At 39.0% G+C, this 22,595-nt stretch overlaps 1 protein-coding gene across 3 annotated transcripts in view; it reads right to left on the minus strand.

The window, feature by feature from the left end:
- Window positions 1–927: 927 nt before the first annotated feature.
- LOC131225950 (ATPase GET3B-like) overlaps window positions 928–22,595 on the minus strand; it is a 57,624-nt gene continuing 35,956 nt past the window's right edge. For 2 of the 3 annotated variants that reach the window (XM_058221578.1, XM_058221576.1), the window contains 5 exons: window positions 17,249–17,323; window positions 17,074–17,172; window positions 4,760–4,822; window positions 1,943–2,077; window positions 928–1,444 (listed from right to left, as the gene is read on the minus strand). In XM_058221578.1, coding sequence (XP_058077561.1) covers window positions 1,307–1,444; window positions 1,943–2,077; window positions 4,760–4,822; window positions 17,074–17,172; window positions 17,249–17,323 — 510 coding nt within the window. In that variant the 3' untranslated portion in view covers window positions 928–1,306. The remainder of the gene's footprint in view (window positions 1,445–1,942; window positions 2,078–4,759; window positions 4,823–17,073; window positions 17,173–17,248; window positions 17,324–22,595) is intronic. The other variant, XM_058221577.1, reaches the window with a different exon arrangement.

Here is a 22,595-nt window from a genome sequence, read left to right on the forward strand (position 1 = left end):
ATTGAATGAAGAGCTTCTCCCTGTAGAAGCTTTGGGGTGTGTTTGGTGGGTGGAATTGAAAGGTATTGAATTGTATTAGATGGGATTAACACCATTATTGCACAACGATTGCATGTATGGAAATACCATGGTATTGTAGCCATCCAATCCCATGTTTGGAATAAAAATTTTGCTATGGGAAAACACTGGATTAAGCAAAATCATGTTTGGTGGACCATAGAATTGTAATCAACGGACCAAATTCACAATGAATGTCATTCACTTATACACATATATAACCAGAATGTCATGTGTAAACAGTGTATATGGATCGACATGGATAAACACATGCATCAATGTGGGGCCCACATGTGTGGTAGATTTCGAAATCCATGGAAATCTGGCATGGGACCAATTGCAATTCCACGAGACTAAACGCAATTCCATCCCACCCAATCCCAATCTTTTCCATCCTCTCCAAATGATGGAAGGAATTGCACGGGACCAAATGCAATTCTATCCCATCTAATACCTTGCGCTAAATGCCCCCTTGGTGCAGTGTCGAGATCACTGTGAAAGTTTCCCCCTAAGTCAACTGATAAATGGAGGCACAGCCGCAAGGAGTCCCCTTCCCCTTAGATTTTGGGATAAACACCACCTTCACATCCCCCATCCACCCCAAAATCTGCCAGAAATGGAGCTCCATCCACCCTACTGGGAATCCTTCCACTATAAGGGTGGGAAGCTCCAGGAATGGGCACGGGGTAAAGGAGAACCCCCATTTGCATTTGCTCACAACCTTAACCCAACCCCTCGCCTGATCTGATCGGTCCTCAAGCTTTCGTCTCTTCTCTTCAATCTGTCATCCCTTCACTTCAATTCTTCTGTTCCCTTTGGTTCTCTCTTCGATGCATTCTCTTTATGTAACTATTTTAGGAAAAGGCTATGTTATGAGCCAATTGGGAAAGCGTAAATATCCTTGCTGGTGACAGAGTAAATCAGAATTATTTAATACATGTTCAAAACAGGGAAAAAAAAAAAATCTTAAACATCTCTCTTTCTTCCTTTTTTTCTGTAATTATTTTCTTAGACTAACTTGACTGATAAAGTCTGATATAGATACACAATGGCTGTATCATACCCATCCTTCCCTCTAATTAAGTGTGTGCCTGCATGTGTGTGGATTGCATCTTCTTGGACAGAAAGGATTACCTCTCTCTCTCTCTCTCTCTCTCTCTCTCTCTCTCTCTAAGTGTGTGCCTGCATGTGTGTGGATTGCATCTTCTTGGACAAAGGATTACCTCATGACAAGGATATGATATATCAATTACTTCCATGCCATCTCACCCATGAATTTTAAAGCAGGAACACCTCGGATCTCTACATCAACTAGTGGCGCCTGGATTATTTTCAAGCCCATGAGTTCTGAATCATTCTGGATCATATTCAGGGCACGCATTTGATCCTGCAATAAGAACATGTTGACGTTATCCAGCTTATGATTATAAAAAGGATCGAGCACAAGGTTCAGATAAATAGCATTTTCTCCAGCAGGACATTTGACTTATGAGCTAAGGCGAATGGAGTGTGACAGAATAAATATCTGAAACTATGATTAAATCCTATTAATCAAAACCCTAAATGCATTGGATGTTCTTCCCCATGTCAACTTCATACCAGGCAAGTAACACATCAGGTTAAATCAAGTACGGAGATACAAGGCAAGGTTCAAACATCTGTAGCACCCACTCGCCAGTACCAAAACCAGTGTGTGTTGGTTGATAAGCATTACATATCAACTAGATTCATGAGAATTTGACAGTTAAAAGATCCATATCACCAGAACATAAAAGTATCAGTTGATACAATTTATCTATCAATATTTGAATCAGATTTGGAGTATAGATTGTATGATGAAAAGGCAAAGATGGGCACTGTATTACAGAGAAATTTTGAATCGTACCTTCCTTTTCATAGCACAAAACTTGCAGTCTGATGAAGATGGTGGTAGAACCTGATTAATGATAAGCCTCCTGACAGGAACACTCTCTTTCTTCAAGGAACCACATAACCTTGATGATTCGCTGACTGCCATGACCTAGAGATCATATAATGACGAGAGTCAGTATTTCGACATATATGATAAATGCCGATCTACATATAACGTGCATGCTCCAACCACGTGCATATATAACACACCCGCATAGATGCAAACGTGTTTCCCATCACGTATATTGCAATGTGTTCAAGCACACAAATGAAAAAGTTGAATATATTCTATCTTATATACTCCAATTATCTCTTACTATAGTTGCTAAATGCAAACCAGGCAGCTAGTGAAAGTCCATTAAAATTTTGACCTTGTCAGTTTTTGCAGGACCCTCCAAAAACTGCTATTGCAAGGCAAATTCTGAAAAAGGAACCGAAAAAAAAAGAAGCTTGAATGATTTTATCTCATTGAATCTTGGAATCCAGTTAAGAATATCTAATGCCCCCATGGATCTTGTACAACATTGATTTCGTACAGCAGAGGAATTTCAGGTAAGGAAATCAAACCATGGCAGAGGATATTTATATACTGTAAGAAAAAGATATCCTTTTCAACCCAATATCTTTGTATCATGTGAGTGTATTCTTTTACATTTACCAATTTGTAACTTGGTAAGTGCAGTTTCTTTAGTCCTTGTATTGAAATGTGGTGTAGCTAATGAATGAGAATTGTCAACCGCACACAGCTATATCAAATCATACCCAAACACACCCAATTCAAAAATAGAGATTCTTCCACTTGCAACGAAAGGAAAAACAATGCAATAACCAGTGAATAATCGAAGCTCTTACCAATTTTGATTACCTAGATTAGACACTCCATGTGTGCAAACCCTAGCCCAAGGCTTGTAGAGAAGATTTTATTTTATTTTATTTTTATTATTATTATTATTTTTTAAAAGTCCCAAAAGCTGCTGGACATTTTCTGTTTATTAATGTTTTGTATGAAGGAAGGAAAACAAAAGAGAAGCCTTAGCACTAATCTAGGCCTTCCATCAAGCATGAACTATGTGCTGCTACAATCTTATTTTAAAGGGAAAAAGACTAAAATGCCCATATCTACTTAAGTGATACTAAGAAAAAATAAACCAAAATTCATCCAAACATAAGATAAAAATTGGAACTAAAAGGGAAATGCCACCAAAAGACCCTTCTGCAGACCCATAAGTATACGGTGTGTCACGAGTGCCACGGTACATGGTCCATTGATGGATCTACGGATTTGGCGCATTATGTAAGATATTTGGGCCCCTTTCCACGCTCTAATCTATAGCACAAAAAAAAAAAAAAAAAACTACCCAAAAAGTACATCAGCCCGACCCCTCAATATTAGGTAGCCCACATCCTCATCATCCTCCCCAACTTAGGAAGGACATGACCTTGAGTCTAATTTGTTGTCCACTGAAGTGTTCACTCTAGGTGGCAGTTCAATGCTACACGTGTTGTTGTCAATCCGCTTCTAGATCTTGCACAAGCCAATCTTTTTCTTCTTCAACTTGTTGTAAGTCCTTGCTGCAAACCTTTCTTTCCGCATGTAGACCCACACTATATTTCCCTCTTCAAAAACTACCTTCCGACGCCGTCTATCTGCTGCAAACATTGCATGGGATAGAAGGGTGATGCCCCCCTTGGTTGCAAGTTTTGCCCGGTGGGATAGAAGGTTGACGTCCCCCTTGGTTGTAAGTTTCACCCAGAGCCTCTCTCGCATGGGTTTCAATACTTTTCTCTGACTATCTTTCATGAAGGTGTATGTATTTTTCCAACCATCATGAATGGTTTGTCGGTCATCGTTGGCTAGGGATATTGAAGCAATATCAATATCGTTGATAATGTCGTCAATAACCGGAAATGCGGGGAAAGATGAGGAAAACGGTGGAATTTTTCAGTGAAACTTTAGAAGATGCCAAAATACACATAATTACATATTTAGGAATAAAAACATAGTGAGTTTCCATTTAATGGGGGCCTAAAAGCAACTTCTATTTTAAGAAATCATGCCAACAATCCCATCTATCCATCCAACCATCCAACCATCCAACCAAACATTCAGTGATGTTTCAAAATATTGACAACACATGATATTTCACTGAGAAATTGCTGAAAACAGGAAAGCAAACAAAAAATTGTGGTCTTAATATCGCCGATGTTGCAATAAAGATAACATTGCGATATTATCATCGAAAATTTGAACACTACATACAATCATGCACCCATGAAAAAAAATTGAAATACATTTTTTCAATAAATAGATTTTTAGCAATAGCGATACACTGGCAATATTATCGAAATATCACTAATACATAGGCGATAAAAGCGACACCTGAAATTTACATAGTCGAAAATATTGGCAATACATTGGCAACATCGATACATTAGTGATACAAGCACCTGGAATTTACACAGTCGAAAATATTGGCGATACAATGGCAATAACGATACATCGAAAATACATTGTCAATACTTGGAATTTATGATACTACCACTGCGATCGGTATCACTCTATTGTTATCGGTATTGTTGAGCTGGAGATACAAATGATATCGAGGACATTTCGATAATATCGAGGATACTCCAAACAATAGTCACACCACACATTGTCATGATAGGTTTTACCAATCGTGAAAGAAACTAAACAACGATGAGAAACCTTTACCTCACTACCTTGCTTAAACTAAGCAAGTTTATATGGAATTGGAAGCCTTTCAGTCTTCAACTGGAGCTTTTTTCCTACTTCTTCAGAGATGACATTTTCATAGTTGTCCCCGTCAACGATCACTCCGTAAACTTTCTCATTCTGATGCAGGACCGATGCATGAATCAATTAACATGTGAGATCAAGTAGTAGAATTAAGACAATTAACAAAATATACAAGCATTGCCATAATTATCACGAATCCCATGAAAACCAAAAGAACATCATGCATAATCCTAGCCTAAGTCACCAACATCGTCACACAAAATCATTAAATAAAAAGAAATTAGGATCTAATGGATGTAAGGACATCCAATTAGCATAGGATATAGTCTATTTCAAAATAGAAAACCTAATACAACCTAGGGTAAAAATTAGGATTTGGGTAATTTGGGAAAGTAGGAAAGTTATGGATTTTAGGTTTAGGGTCAGGGTTTCGGGAATGTAGATAGGTCGAGGAAAGATGGTTTTAGGAGAAGACAGAGGCTTAGGTTGGGGGAATCAAAGAACTTGATGAAAATACCTTGATAGAAGGAAAAAGAGATGATGATGTGGGGATAGATGGAGACATCGCACCTCCGTTGATGAAGATTAGCCTCGCACCAATCTCCCATCCAAATCGCATAGAAGTACCTTCAAATCGCATGAAGATTGAAGAAGAAGAAAGCAAGAGTCTTTTCTCTCTCTTTTTTTATTATCACAAAACATAATTTTTACCTTAGGTTGTATTAGGTTTTCTATTTTGAAATAAACTATACCCTATGCTAATTGGATGTCCTTACATCCATTAGATCTTAGTTTCTTTTTATTTAATAATATTGTGTGACGATGTTGGTGACTTTGGCTAGGATTATGCATGATGTTCTTTTGATTTTCATGGGATTCGTGATGATTATGGCAATGCTTAGGTATTTTGTTAATTGTCTTAATTCTACTACTTGATCTCACATGTTAATTGGTTCATGCATCGGTCCTGCATCAAATTTGGTATCAGAGCATGGGATTTTTGTGTTGCATCTAGGGTAGAACTTACATCTAGGGTTATTAGAGCATACATTGCATATAGAATCTAGGATCATATTGCAGTTTTTTTTTTTTTTTTTTTTTTTTGAAGTATCCTATTGCTGAATTTTCAGCTAGTGTTTCCACTTATACCATTGCTGAAATTTCAGCATAGCAATCCCAGGTTGTCACTTTGCTGAATTTTCAGTTTGTAATTTTCAGATTACACTCTTGCTGAATTTTCGGTTTGGCAACCTCAGATTACCATCTTGCTGAATTTTCAACATAATATTTGAGGGTAACAGCTAGCTGAATTTTCAGATTAGTGTCCCTAGTGTGTCCGACTTGATTTCTAGGTTAGTTTTGTCTTTGTCATAACATTACCCTAAGATTTAGGTTTTCCCCTAAGAGTTACCATGTGTATGGCCACTCGTTCTGGACGTGGTTTTGGTCTACATCGCACTATGAATCTAGAGCAGATTGTCGAGGCCCTTAACGCTATCAACAACCATCTGACAGCTATTAAAGCATATAATAGGACCACAACAACTCAATTGACCGTGATCAATGTACATGTCAATTAGCTTGAAGCCTCCCTTCAGGTGAACCCCGACACTGGGAAAGATGTCCAATTTCAAGTTAGAGATCAAATTGAGATTATGCCACTTGCAATTATTAACTGCACCTTAAGCCAGATTATAGAAAGTGATGATTGGCGCAGGAATTCAATTTTCCACACTTATGCCAAGTGTGGTGGCAAAAACAACAAGGTGATCATTGATAATGGCAGTTGCATTAATGTGGTCTCTGCTAGTACTGTGGGCCGCTTAGGTATGCTAGTTGTTCCTCACCCTTAGCCCTATCAAGTCTCATGGGTTGACGCATCTTCGATTCTGGTTTCTCAGCGTTTTCCCATTCCCATCCAGTTTGGTTCCTATATGGACACGTTGTGATGTGATGTTTTGCCTATGGATATAGGCCACATCATTTTGGGCAAGCCTTGGTTGTATGATATAGATGCAACACTATTCGATTGCTCGAATACGTGTTTGTTTCTATATGGAGGCAAAAGGATTGTCTTGAAGCCTCTCCACCCAAAAACACCTTGAAAAAGGAGGACGTCAAGAAACGTGGTCCTGAAGGTGTGACAAAACTCCAGCTTGAGTCTCTTCCTATAGTTAATGCCAAAGAGTCTGAAAGGGAGACTAAAACTAATTTGACGTTGTATGCCCATGTGGCAAGTGAGGTCACACCTTAGGTTATTATGGAGATGCCACCTGAGGTTACACCTGAGGGTAGTGTAGAGTTACCATCTGAGGTGAGTCCGGTATTGGAGGAGTCCAGTGTTGTTATTCCAGAGGACATACTGGATGAGCTTACACCCGTGCGGGACATTCACGCATTGCCTATACCAAACCTTCATCACGATCAAATGAGTCCTGGGGAGGAAGTGGATTTGGAAAGACAAGTCGATGAGCCTAGGACCCCTATAGATCGCATACCCATGTCTGTGTTCCATAGGCCTTCAGAGTCTGCACATGCATCTGAACAACATATGCATGATTTGGATGTGGAGATTAGAAAAAGAATCAATATAAGTAATGAAACATACAAAATGATTGCTGACTCACACCATAGGTTTAAAGAGTTTGTTATGGGTGATGAAGTCATGATTAAAATACGTCCAAAAAGGTTTCCACAGAGAACCATAAAAAAATTACAAGCCCGTAACATTGGACCATATAAAATCTTGAAAAGACTGGGTTCAAATGCTTACTTGATAGATCTTCCACCTAACATGGGTATCAGTTTCACATTTAATGTGGAAGATCTTGTACCGTTTCATGGACCTTCCCTTAACCCTCACAAGAACTTTGATGATGATGCCCCTGACCTGTCCTAAAACCCATGGCCATTACCTGACCCCTCTTCTCAACCTTTACCATCCGTACCATCTATACCTATGAGAAGAGAAGAGATAGAGGATATCTTAGATGAAGAAGCAGTTTCCACATGACATAGCAGTTACTAGGAGTACCTTATCAAGTGAAAGGGCAGACCAAAATTAGACAGTACGTGGATCACAGAGATAGAACTTCAGCGACGAGATCCGGATCTCCTCGAGCATCACAACAGCTTTATTTCGCCTGAGGCGATATCTCCTCAGCCGAGGGAAATTGATGGGGACATCAGAAGACCTACTTGGGTGTACCAGAGACGGAGACGACCACCCACATCAACGCAACTTTCTTTGTGGATACGAAACGAGTTCTAGATGGGACCCGTTGGGCCAATTTCAAATACCCCACATGCATTGGACGTGCATCAGGAAGACCCCATTTTGGGATGATGCATGTAGGCTGCTTAGAAGATCATTTTAGTAATAGGATTTCTATTTTGTGTTGATCCAACCATTAGATCTTATTGATTAAGCCACTAGATCTTCCTGATCTGGGCCCCTTAGACTCTGATCTTGCTTTCTTTATGTTTTTTTTTTGTTATTTTTAGGATTTATTTAATGGTTGAGATTGATAATAAATGTTTTAGTTTTCTTATTTTGAATGATGGGCCACTTCACTTAAGTGAGTGGCATAGTTGTAATTATGCTGAATTTTTAGTTCCAAATTTTTAATTATAAAACTATAGGTGGGTGGAGTTCCAACCCTAGTGGTGTTATTAAGAAGAAAGAAAAAAGAGAGAAGCTCTCTTGTGTGAAGGGATTTTCCTCCTTGTGCTTTAGGGTTTGTGAGAAACCTTCACTTCCAATTGAATTGTGGAATGGTAGAAGCTTGTTTGGTAGTAGATTCCCCACGGTACATCACTCTTCTTCGAAAGGTATTCTTCTTCTTACATCATTCCTCTATCTTCTTCGAAAGAGATTCTTCTTTTCTTGTTTTCCTCTTTTCATTTCCATTACAACCTTCTAAACCTTAGATCTTCAATTTTCTATTTTCCCTAATTCCCATGAACCTTAATTTTCCAAATTTCAGATTTTCCCCTTCCTAACCCTAATCATAAAACCTACAAATCTATTCCTTGAGTGTGGAACGTGCCTATGCTAAATTGAAAGTTTTTATCCTTCCATCGGACCTAGTTTTAATTAATTTGTGTGATTTCTTAGCATGCAGACATGTGATTTAGGTTAAATCAAATTTTATTTCCTATTGTTTACTCTTAACTACTTGGTGGGTTAGCATCTTTTGTTAATTGAATTACTTTATGGACTCTTTCATTTAAGGCTAGCATACAACTTGGAGATTATGAAAGAGACCATAAAGTAATTCAATTAACAAAATATGCTAACTTACCAAGTAATAAGAGTAAACAATAGGAAATAAAATCTGATTTAACATAAATCACGTGCCTACATGCTAAGAAATCACATAAATTAATTAAAACTAGGCCCGATGGAAGGATAAAACTTCCAATTAAGCATAGGCACGTTCCACACTCAAGGGATAGATTTGTAGGTATTATGATTAGGGTTAGGAAGGGAAAAATATGGAAATTGGAAAATTAAGGTTCATGGGAATTAGGGATTTTGGAATTAGGGTTTCGAAAATTGAGGAAAATAGGAAATTGAAGATACAGGGTTTAGAATGTTGTAATGGAAAGGAAAGGAGAAGGACAAGAGAAAAATACCTTTCGAAGAAGAGAAAAAATGATGTAAGAAGAAGAATACCCTTCGAAGAAGAGGAAGATGAATGATGAATGATGTAAGAAGAAGAATACCTTTCAAAGAAGAGGAAGATGAATGATGTACCTTGGGGAGTCTACCACCAAACAAACTTCTACCCTTCCACAATTCAATTGGAAGGGAGAGTTTTTCACAAACCCTAAAACACAAGGAGGAAAATCCATTCACACAAGAGAGCTTCTCTTTTTTTCTTTTTTCTCAATAACACCACTAGGGTTGGAACTCCACACCCCCCCCCCCCCCCCCCGGTGGTTTTATAATTAAAAATTCAGCATAATTACAACTATGCCACTCACTCAAGTGAAGTGGCTCATCACCCAAAATAAATAAAGTAAAACGTTTATTATCAATCTCAACCATTAAATAAATCCTAAAATAAACAAAAACATAAAGATAGCAAGATCGGAGTCCAAGGGGCTTAGATTAGGAAGATTTAGTGACCTGATCGACAAGATCCAATGGTCGGATTGACACGAAATAGAAATCTAATGACTAAAATGATCTCTTAAGCAGCCCACATGCGTCATCCCAAAGTGGGGTATTCCTGATGCATGTCCAATGCATGTGGGGTCTTCAAAATGGCCCGGCAAGCCCCATCTAGAACTCGTCTCCCATCCACAAAGAAAGTTGTGCTGTATGTGGGTGGTCGTCTCCGTCTCTGGTACACCCAAGTAGGTCCTTTGATGTCCCCATCACATTCATTGTGCAGTTAGTGTATAAGTTATTAGCCCACAACCAATCATCATCTTTAGGCAACTTGGGTGTAGGAAGAGCCTTTCAGATCACCAATGTGTCTAGACCATCATCATATTTCCTGTCATCTCCGTCATCAGTATCCTGATCTGCATAATGCCCTCTGTGGTCTCACCCTCATCGTCAACTAATTGTTCGTCCACAACTGCTTTCTGACTTGTTGTATTTGTAGCACCAAATATTTTTCTGACTTGTTCGTCCTACTGATTCGTGGTTTAGAACTTGTGACCTAGATGTTGGAGTGATATTTTTTGCCCGACTCGAATCCCCTACAAGCTTACTACTACTACCCGGAATACCAATGGATTGATTAGAAACTTCTAGGCAACCATACCTAGCTTTTCTCCTCTTTTCAACAAAGGCAACTTGCATGCATGCCTCTGCAACAGTAAACGTTGGTTGAATCCCCAACTGATCTAGAATAGTGGGCGACAACCTATTTATGAAACGAGTAACCAGTTGCTCTTCAGTCTCGGATAAATTATTCTGAGTCACTAGATGATGGAATTCTTCCACTTACTCCTCTACGATCCTATCCTCTTGTTGGATATGCTATAATCATTGGAAAAAAAAAAAACTACATAGAGTTGATGGGTATAAAGGTCTCCTTCATGAGAGACTTCATCTTCTCCTATGCTCGCCTTTCTCGAGTGGCCTTAACCTGCTCCCACCAAACTGAAGCTCTACCTTTCAATTTAATGGCAATTATTTTAACCTTTTTTGCTTCATCCACATCTTTGTAATCGAAGATCCTTTCCACTGCATCAATCCAATCTAGAAAATCTTCCTCGCACATACTACCATGATATTCAGGGACTTCGACCTTCACTTCTGACTCTTTACTTCAGTCATAATAATCCTCCATTCCCGCTCGTCGTGGCTCAAGAAACAAAGCTTAACGATGGAACAGGTTAATGTCACTCCCACTCGACTCATTGTTATCATCTTCCTGCGTCGGTGGTTAATTCAATACTAATAGTGTAGCGAGTTGTTGGGAGATGGTTTGTATGTCTTTTTAACATGGCAAATCTCTCTTCTATTGGACCTGCGTTTTCCTCATCCACTCTTCGTACAGCACGGCTTGTACCTCTAGGCACCATCATTGTAGGATAAGAAGCTGATGTAATAATAAAACTATGGCAAAAGCAGAGGCTCTGATACCAAATCTGGATTAGTCAACGAATGAGAATCGTCAACCGCATGCAGTTATATCAAACTCTAGAATCAAATCATACCCAAACACAACCAATCCAAAATTAAAGCTTCTTCCACTTGAAACGAAAGGAAAAACAATGTAATAACTAGTGAATAATTGAACTCTCACTAGTTTTAATGGCCTAGATCATACGCCCCACGTAAGAAAACAAGCAGTTGCACAAACCTTAGCCCAAGGCTTATAGAGAAGATTTTAAAAATAAAAAAAAAATTTAAAAAAAAATGTCTCAAAAGCTTCCCGACATTTTCTGTTTATTGAGTTTTTATATGAAGGAAAACAAAAGAGAAGCCATGGCACTAATCTAAGCCTTTCATCAAGCATAAACTATGGGTTCGACGTTATGATCTCAGCCTACAATCTTGTTTAAAGGTAAATGACTAAAATACCCCTATCTACTTAAGTGAGACATAAGCAAACAAAAATTCATCCAAAAATAAACAAAAATTCGAAACTAAAGGAAGATGCCATCACAAGACCCTTTTGTGGGTCCAAAAGTGTACCATGGGGTGCCACAATGTGTAGTCCATTGATTGGTCTATGGATTTTGCGTATTATGGAAAGATATTTGGGCCCCTTTTCATGCTCTAACATATCCCAAAACTCCTCAGCAAGTACATCAACCCGATCCATCAACATTAGACAGTCCACGTCCTCATCAAAATGAGAAATTACTTAAAAGCCTTTCATCTAATTGTTTCCCTCTCTAGTGTTTTCTTCTTCATTGGTTCATTGCAACAAAGTGGGAATCCAATTCGAACTTGTGACTAGATCTTTCTCCTCCTTTCTAAAGGTACAATTACATATTTCTCCTTTCCTCCTATCTTTTCATCCAAAAATTTCCTCCATGTTCCCTTAAGGTCTAAGTAACACCCATCATCTCACTATTTGCATAGAAATACCTCTACTGGCATAGCTTATCTTGCATTGGTGCTGTAACAGGTCATGCTCATAACAGAGTTATACCAATAATGTTATTTTGTGCCTTTTCTAGGGCCCATTTGGCATGCGTCATAGTGTTATTCGCATAGAATAGAGCTAGTTGCATAGTTGTATTGTGTGTTTGGTGCTTAACACACTATGCTCATAAGTTATCAAAGTAGCATTATTTCGCGCTGCTTCATTCCAGAGTACACTGTTGGCACTATGCTAATAGCTGGAATCTGAGATTGCCTCCAAATCCAACTATTCCGATAAGGAGTGTTTTATCATGCCTAACGTAGCCATGTCAAGGGTGGGAACATGAATGAGATCCAAACTGTCCATCCAGTGCACTGCCTGATTTTAACACGAGCCCAACAATCAAGTTCAACCGAAATTCAGGTGGGCCACACCACGGGGGAACATTTGGGATGGTGATGACTAGCATTAGTTGTATATGGGCCCACCATGGTTTGTATATGATATCCAATCCATTTGTTTGCTGCATCTATCAAGATGAAGGGACATGCCAATAATCAAGCCATTTCAAGGCCTTACCATGTGAATTTAGATAGGCATTATTTTACATTGTTACCTATTTTTAAGCCCCCATTAAATGGAAACTTATTATGTATGCATTTTTTGCAATTTTTTATTCCTAAATATGAAAATATGTGTATTTTAGCAACTTCTGAAGTTTCACTGAAAATTCTACCGTTTTCCCCATGTTTCCCCAATGTTTTCTTGCATCTCTGGTTATCAACGATATTATCTGCGATCAATATTGTTTCCATATCCCTAGCTAGAGAAACTTGTAGCGATACCAATACTTCGAACACTGCTCAAGTCTAACAATTCCTTCAACAAATGTAAGGATTCTCATCTCCAAGATATTAAACATATTATGTACTACATCCAATGTTCAAAATATCGGTATCGCGCAATGTATCACACCCTTGGGATACAGATATGTATCAGTTATCGCACGGGATATATCGTTTGTATCGCATAATTTATCGCACTTTTTGGGAAACATTGGGAAAATTGTTGAATTTTTCAATGAAACTTCAGAGATTATTTAAAAAGACCCTAACACACACTTTTAAATCATAAAATCTCAAAACAGAAGTGGACATAATAGGTTTCCTTTGTATAGGGTCCTAAGTTATGCGTTGTTCAATTGAACTAAGGCAACTATATTCAATATCCACCCTGTCCACCCGTTTTTTCATATCATTTTAGGACATTATCCAAAAAATGAACCAGATCCAATAATCAGGTGGACCATACCATAGGAAACAATGGTGATTGACCATTAGTGGACCACAAAAGTTTGGATCAAGCTGATAATTGTTTTTTCTCTTCATTAAAACTCATGTGAAGTTATCAACAGATTAGGAGCCTAATAAAATATAGGCAAAATCATGGTGCACCCGAAGAAGTTTTTAATGGTACTGTGTTCAACCACCACTATTTCCTTGAGTATAGTCCACCTGATAATTGGATCTTCTTAATTCTCGAGATCATGTTATAAGATGACTTGAAAAAATGGATGGATGGAGTGGATACAAAATACACACGTCAAGTTGGGCCCCACGGTAGGGGTTGTACGTTCTTGGGTGAGGCCGGGGTCTCACCTAATTCGCTCCTGCCACCATACTGGATATTATGGTACTGAGTAAACTCTGTTGGGCCCACCATAAATGTACATGGTTTATCCATGTCGTCCATCAGTTTTTTCAGCTCATTTTAGGGGTTGAACACAAATTTGAAACATATCCAACGCTCGAATGGACCATACGTAGGAAACAGGAGGAATACTAATTTCCACCGTTGAAACCTTCCTAGGGCCTACAGTGAAGGAAAAGAACAAATATCATCCAATCTGTTCATAAGATTACAAAGACATGGATGAAGGAAAAGAACAAATATCAGCTTGATCCAAAACTTCTTTGGCCCTCAAGGATTTTTCAATGGCAGACGTTTAATTCACACTGTTTTATGTGGTGTGGTCCACTTGAGCTTTGGATATGCTTCATTTTTTTGTTTAAAACTATAAAATTATCTGGTAAAATAGATGGAAGGAGTGGATACAATACATGAATTATAGTGGGCACTACAGAGTATACTCAGTACGTTGTACCATGCAATCTGCTTCCCACCACACTGGCAAGACCAACGTAGTTGTACAGACAGCTCAAAGTTATATGGGCCCCACAATAATGTATTTATTATATCCACACCGTTCAACCATTTGGAGAGATCATTTTAGACCATGAGATCAAAAATGAATCATATCCAAATATCAAGTGGACCACAACACAAATAGCAGTGCGATAATGATTCTCATTATTAAAACATTCGTAGGGCCCACAATAAATTTTATTTTCCATCAAATCTGTTCATGAGGTCACACAGACCTGGATGAAGAGGAAAAATAAATATAATATTGATCCAGAACTTCTGTGACCTCAAAAGAGTTTCAATGGTAGACATTTAATCCCCCACTGCTGTTTGCAGTGTGGTCCACTTGATCTTTGGATCTGTCTTATTTTTCGGCTCAAGCCTAATGACGAGCTCGCCAAATGGACGAACGGTTTGGATATAACACATACCTTATGATGGGACCCACAAAACTTAGTGACGTCAACACACCATTTAGCTCGGTGGTGTGTCGTACACCAGCCAACCCAAATTCTGTAAAAAGGGCTTGGACGCCCTTTTTTTCGATGCAAAGAGGGTTTCGGCCTTCTGAAACCCTAAAATCTCTCCCAAATTCGTGATTTCTCCAGATCTCGGCAATGATTTCTTCGGATTTCACCCAAATATTCGGATTTCTCCGGATTTTGACAGATTTCTCTTAAATGACCCGGAAATGTCGATCGCGGCCCACCAAATCCATTCGAAAGCTACTCTCTTAAGCAAATTGAACAGGTAAGAGATATTTTTCTATATATGTAATTTTTTTAATATATTTTTTGGAATTTCTGGATAGGATGCAAATAAGATGTTGCGCGGCTACAGTCCTACGCAAAAATCTGCGATATCAGGCATTATCGTGCGATATATCGGCGATATCTCACGATATTTTGTGATATATAGCACGATAAATGGAAGTTTGGCAATTTTTCAGTATTTTCAAGGGTTTCATATCGCTGACTGCCGATACCGATATTATCAATATTACGAACACTAGCTACATCTATAAGAAATAATTGATCAAGGTCTTTATTATACTTGGTGATTTTAGTATCGAGCTGCTAAATGCATTATGTGTTAAATCCACGGGATAACTGATAAGAGGCTTCATTATCCTATTATGCTTTTGGCGTGATTCTTGTGACTTCTAATTTATGCAGAAACAGTGGTGATCCTGATACTCATCATTCGATAAATGGAATTTTTTATCTTTGTGGGGCACAGGCTTTATCTCAAGGTCCAATAAGAAGCAACATACTATCACTTGCCTAGTACTTATGCAGAATATTGCACCACAGCTGTTCTTGCTGCTGGAATTACTTGGCTTCTTCATTTATTTGATTAACTTGGCATTCCACTCCCACTAGTTCAATGCCCTCTATACATTACAAGTCAAGTGTGCAATGAAGATTTCAACCAATCTGTCTATCATGCTCGGACAGGCATATGTTTTGGGGTCTTGGATTGGAATGAAACATACGATATGTGGCCCACCACTCTGCACAAAATACATGGGTTTTCACTTCTGATAAATGGGCCCCATTGTTCCATAATCCAGACCATTGGTGTTTTGGTTATAACCTTCGATGAAGCATGCCTCAAAAATTTTCCATATTGAAGATCCCAAATACCAATATTTGGACCCTTTTCAGTTGGAAGTGGACCATTGTTGTATTTTCTTAACCCTCTATCCATCATCATCCAAGCCTTATCCTGCAAACTGGGGTCGCCTCAACCATCTGTCCATAGGCCATAAATAGAATGTCAACATTCTCGTATGGAGAAGATTTTTGAGGCATAGTCCATCCACAATGAGAGAGAATAGACAAAATTATCTGGATTACAGAGCCATGGAACCCACTTATCAGAATTGAGAACATGTATACCGCGGAAAGATGTAGGCCACATATCATATAATTCATTTTGGGTTTTATACTGGGCTCCTACAGTTTGTCTTCACTTGGATGTTTAAGTAAGATATTTTATGGCATTCAACTGACAAGTTTCCTAACATTGATCTCTAGGCATCAGTTTCAATGTGAGCCCTTCTCAAGTTGATGCATCATGAGATGGCTAATGTGTGGTGATTCATTATAATATGTTAGTGAAGGTGGCCATGCAGTTGTCTTGTCCCCTTGTTGATGATGGCAAATATCTTCCTCAACTTATTTCAATACACTAAACAACCTTGGTGCTAGTTGCTCTTCCCTTTTGGAGTTGAGTTTTGGCTTCAAATTAGATTTCATTCAGATGCCTTCGAGATTTTCAATGAAGTCTTTAACTCAACAATGAAAATATAAAATATGTTAGAAGCAATTTTACATTTAAATCCATGTATAAACTGTCCATAGTCATCATCAGATATAGGTCAATATGAGGATAGTTTGACTACTTCGTAATTGACAAAAAACAACTACATGGAGATTTAAAATACATTGCCCCCACAAACAATGACTCAAAAGGAAAGAAGTAACAAGAAGAAGAAAAAGATGTCCCAAGTATTGTAATTGAGCCCATTCATTATATAATAGCATATTCTATTGAGGAGAAATAAAACTAGGAACTTACTGTAGGGATTGTAACTATGATGAACTCAGTTGAATCTGCATCACGGAAAAGCTCCCGGACTTTTACCATCCTCTCTCTTAGTTTCTCTAATTTGTCAGACTACAAAAACAAGCAAGACAATTTCATTAGTATTAAAACCAAGCATGGTGCTTGCTACCAATAACTTCAAGCTTACAGCATCCTGCTGAGTATCTTCTTGCCCGAATACAGATTTGATGGCCGATGTTGCTGAAGTTAACTTCTTCTTTAGCTGAAATGCAGATAAGTTAGATGTTTTTATGCAAACACGATAATACAAGAAACAGTAAAAATCAATCAATATAAACATGCAAGTTTATAGAGTAATTAGGAATATAATAGTAGGTAAAAATATTGATTTAATAACTTTTACAGTGAAAAATAAAATTAAATTAATGTATGCATATATAAATGACATGTAAAGAATTGATTCAGGTCATGGTATTCAAAAATGGTTATGTTACAGCCATAATGGTGATGGTGATGCCTGTTACGCAATACAAGGCCATAACACCTCATTTGAAAAAGAAAAAAGGCCCGTAACTGGCTTGTAATGGCCGTAACAGGCTAATACAATTTTTCCTTTTAAAAAAATTGACCGTTACGGCCACGATTCCCATTATTGAATACATTGATTCAGGTGATGCAGAAAACAATGGTTAAAATCTTGAAGGAACATATAAATGATCTTTTCGTCTTCTTTCTTTTTTTCTTTTTTTTTTTTTTCTGAAGGCAAGGAACAATTTGAACAACCAAAGAATGCACAGAGATTAATTACAACAACATAACCAAAAGAAAGACCAAATCAGCCACAACTCTCACTAGCTGGGGAACAACAGCAAACAGCCTTAGCAACTAGCTATTTTACAGATCGTCTATATCTAACACTCCTGAAGGGAGAATGGAATATGTATGGCTCTGTGATGTAAATGATGGAAACTACCCTACGATGCCAGATGAGAAATCAATTTACACATTAATTTCAGCAATTAACATGTAAAATCAAACATAACCACATAATAGATTTGAAAATTCAGATTTATAACACGAAGGTCCTAGGTTATCACATACGCGGTGCACAGAAATATAAAATAATTCAATAGTGACCCACTTGGAAGTAGGGACTTCCAATCTAGCGTGGCTAGTGCAACAACCACGTGGATAGACAAAGATGCAAGCAAAATTTTTGGTTTGGGAAAAGTTTCACAAAATTTCATACTTTCATTAGGGTTTTGTATTCATGAATGGAGATTTAGGAATGGTTTTTTATGGATTCAAAGGATACAGGGATTAGATAGTTTTGGAGGAAAATCAAAGAGGGAAAACCCCAAATAGGGGCCCACACATATCTAGGTAAAGGAGAAGAAAGAGAGGGAGGATTGAGTGGGGTTTTGATGGGTTTAGAAAGTTGTAATGGAAAGGGAAAGAAGAAAACAAGAGAAGAAGAATAATAACTTTTGAAGAAGAGAAAGATGAACGATGTACCTTTGGGAATCCACCACCAAACAAACTTCTACCCTTCCACAATTCAATTAGAAGGAAGGGTTTCTTACAAACCTTAAAACATACAGAGAAAAATTCCTTCACACAAGAGAGCTATTTTTATTATTATTATTTTCTTTCTTCTCAATATCACCACTAGGATTAGACCCCCCGTGCTTTTACAATTAAAAATTTAGAATAATTACAACTATGCCACTCACTTAAGTGAAATGGTTCGTCATCCGAAAGAAAGAAAACTAAAACATTTATTATCAATCTCAACCATGAAATAAATCCTAAAAATAACAAAAAAAAAAAAAAAAAAAAAAAAAAAAAAAAAAAAAAAAATGAAAGCAAGATCAAAGCCCGGGGGCCCAGATTTGGAAATTTTGGTGGCCCGATGGCCTGATCAACAAGATCCAATAGTCAGATCGACATGAAATAAAAATCATATGACTAAAATGGTCTCCTAAGCAGCCCACATGCATTATCCCAAAATGGGGTCTTCCTGATGCATGTCCAATGCATGTGGGGTCTTTAAAATGGCCCGGCAAGCCCCATCTGGAACTCGTCTCCCATTCATAAAGAAAATTGCGCTGATGTGGGCGGTCGTCTACGTCTCTTGTACACATGAGTAAGTCCTCTGATGTCCCCATCAATTCTCCCCGGCTAAGAAGAATTCGCCATTAACGAAATAAAACTGTGATAACGCTCGAAGAAGTTAGGATCAATGCGTTGGAACTCTACCTCTATAATCCAAGTGTTGTCCGACTCTGACCTGTTCTTCCACTTCACGAGGTATTTCTGATATCCTCCATGGCGGGTAGAGACCGCTTGGTGGTCCAGAACATCATTGATCTCTTCTTTCCAACCAAGTACAGATGGACGAGAAGGCAATGGGTAGAAAGTAAAGTCTGATAAAGGCCATGGGCTGGGGACGGGGTTAGGGACACCATCATCTGGGAAAAGAGAAAGGTATCCAGGAGGGCTAGAAGATAGATGTGTGGATCCATCACAAGGCACAAGGTCCTCCACATTAAATGTTCCACTAATGTCCATGTTAGATGGAAGATCCACCACATGCATTAGGGCCCACTCTTGTCAAAATTTTATATGGACCTACACTACAGGCATGCAATTTCCTCACGGTTCCCAGTGGGAATCATTCGGGCCTAATGTGGACCATGACGTCGTCACCCACATGGAACTCTTTAAACCTACAATGTGAATCTGCAGAGATTTTATAATATTGATTGCTAGCAGTGATGCGTTTCTTTATCTCACTATGCAAATCATGAATATGCCGTGCAAATGCATCTGCGGACTCAGATGGCCTATGTGAAATGGACATAGGTATGAGATCTATAGGCGTTCTAGGCTTGTACCCAAATACCATCTCAAATGGACTCATTCATGTGGACTTACTGATAGAATTGTTGTATGCAAACTCGACTATGGGCAAAACCACATCCCAGGTCCTAATATGGTCTCCCACCACACATCGTAGCATATTCCCTAAGCTTCGATTGACAACCTCCGTCTAACCATCATTCTGAGGATGGTATGCCGAAGAGAACTATAACTTAGTCCCCATCATGTGTCATAGAGTTTTTCAAAAATAACTCATAAACCGCACATATCGATCCGACACAATAGTCTTCAGCAAACCATGTAGACGGACTATCTCCCCAAAGAATATTTTCACCACGTTAATGGCATCAGACATTTTAGAACATAGGAGAACGTGAGCCATTTTCGAAAAACGGTCCACAACTACAAAAATGGAATCGTGCTTTTTAATCGTCTTGGGAAACCCAAGCACGAAATCCATGCTAATATCAACCCATGGGACGTGGGGGACTGGCAAAGGTGTATATAAACCGATGTTCTACTTCCTCTGCTTTGCCAGCTGACAAGTCCTACATTGCCCTATAATGTTAGCCACATCTCGCTTGAGACTTGGCCAATAAAAGCGCTCCTTTACAAGGGCAGTAGTCTTGTTACGCCCGAACTGACCAGCCATCCCTCCAACATGAAGCAACTGGACAAGAAAGTCATGGAGGGACATACGGGGTATACACAATCTATCACCTCTAAACAAAAACTCATTGACCAAGACAAACTCACTACTCCTAGACTAACCATCTAACAATGATCGTACACCTCTCCAAAATATGGGCAACTAGGATAATCTTCCTTTAAACGCTCAAACCCAGTGACTTCGATGCACATGAAGTGGAGTAACGCAACCCTACGACTCAATGCATCGGCAGGTTTATTCTCAACCCCGGCCTTGTGCTTCGACACAAAAGTGTACTCTTGGAGAAATTGGACCTACTTGGCATGCCTCGGGTTCAATTTCTTTTGCGAGTTGAGATAGCGCAAAGCCTCATGGTCAAAAAATAAGACGAACTCCCGCGATAATCGATAATGTCGGCAACGGCACAAGGACTGCACTACTGCAAAGAATTCATTGTCATAGGCAGAATACTTTTGTTTTGCTTCATTCAATTTTTTGTTAAAGAAAGTGACAGGGTGCCCTTCCTGACTAATCACTCCACATATACCTACATTAGACGCATCACAAGCGACCTCAAAATCTTTGGAAAAATCTGGAAGTCACATGATAGGAGCTTCAGTCATCTTGACCTTAATCTCCTTGAACGCCCTACAGGCTGCTTTAGTCTATTGGAACACCCTTTTTTTTAATGCAATCAGTAATGGGAGCCATGATGGAACTAAACCCTCTAATGAACCATTTGTAAAAGGTGGCTAAGCCGTGGAAGCTACACACCTCATGAATATTACGTGGCTCAGACCAATTGATTATGGCTTTGACTTTCTCGGGATCCACAAAAATGCCCCCAGATGACACGATAAAACCTAAGAAGATGACACTACTAGACAAAAATGAACACTTCTTGAGGTGTGCATGTAACTTCTCTGCCCTAAGGATCCCACACACTTGCCTCAGATGGTGGACGTGTTGTTCCTTAGTCATGCTATCAATAAGGTTGTCGTCAAGGTACACGACTAGGAACTTCCCCATGAAGGGTCTCAACAACTGGGTCATCACTCGCATAAATGTACTTGGGGCATTGGTTAGCCCAAAAGGTATGACTAGCCACTTGTATAGCCCATCTTTCGTCTTGAAGGCCGTTTTTCGCCTGGGCAAATATGGATCTAGTGATTCCCACTCTTGAGGTCTATTTTGGAGATAATTGTGGCATTGGCCATTATGTCCAACATATTGTCAAGACGCGGTATAGTAAACCGGTACTCAATGATAATCTTGTTGATGGCCCTGCTATCCACACACATACACCATGTGCCATCCTTCTTAGGCGTCAGAAGAGCGGGCACGACACATGGAGTCATGCTATCCTGAATGAACCCTTTCCTAAGAAGCCCATCACTAGCTTCTTAAGTTCTGCATACTCCGTGGGGTTCATTCTTTAATGAGGAAGGTTTGGGAGAGTCAATCCGGGGACAAGATCAATGGCATGTTGGATGTCCCTCATAGGTGGAAGCTCATCCGGGAGGTCGTTAGAAAAGACATCACTAAACTCATCCATCACAGAAATCACCTCACTAGGCAACTCTACAGCAACCTGGGGGGTAGCCTGCCTAGTCGCAAGGGCATACACCTACGAATCCTCCCTAGTCTCTCTTTCAAATTCTTTTGTATTAATGATATGAAGAGACTTGTGTTTGGGCTTCCTCGAAGTTCCAGGATCACCCTTCTTGGTGATCTCCTTCTTTCTCAGTATGCTCTTGGGTGGAAGAGGACTCAATCTAAGTTTCTTGCCCTCCAACATGAATGTACAAATATTTGAGCAACCAAATATTGTAACATCCAAGTCAAATAACCAGGGCCTACCCAAGATGATGTGGCCAACATCCATGAGAACCACATCGCACCACAACGAATCCTTATACAACCCAAACTGGATGGGGATACAACATCACTGTGAGACCAGAATGGAGGACTCATCAACCCATGACACTCTGTAAGCCTGAGG

The sequence above is a fragment of the Magnolia sinica genome, chromosome 14 (genome assembly GCF_029962835.1).
Source record: "Magnolia sinica isolate HGM2019 chromosome 14, MsV1, whole genome shotgun sequence".
Lineage (NCBI taxonomy): Eukaryota > Viridiplantae > Streptophyta > Magnoliopsida > Magnoliales > Magnoliaceae > Magnolia > Magnolia sinica.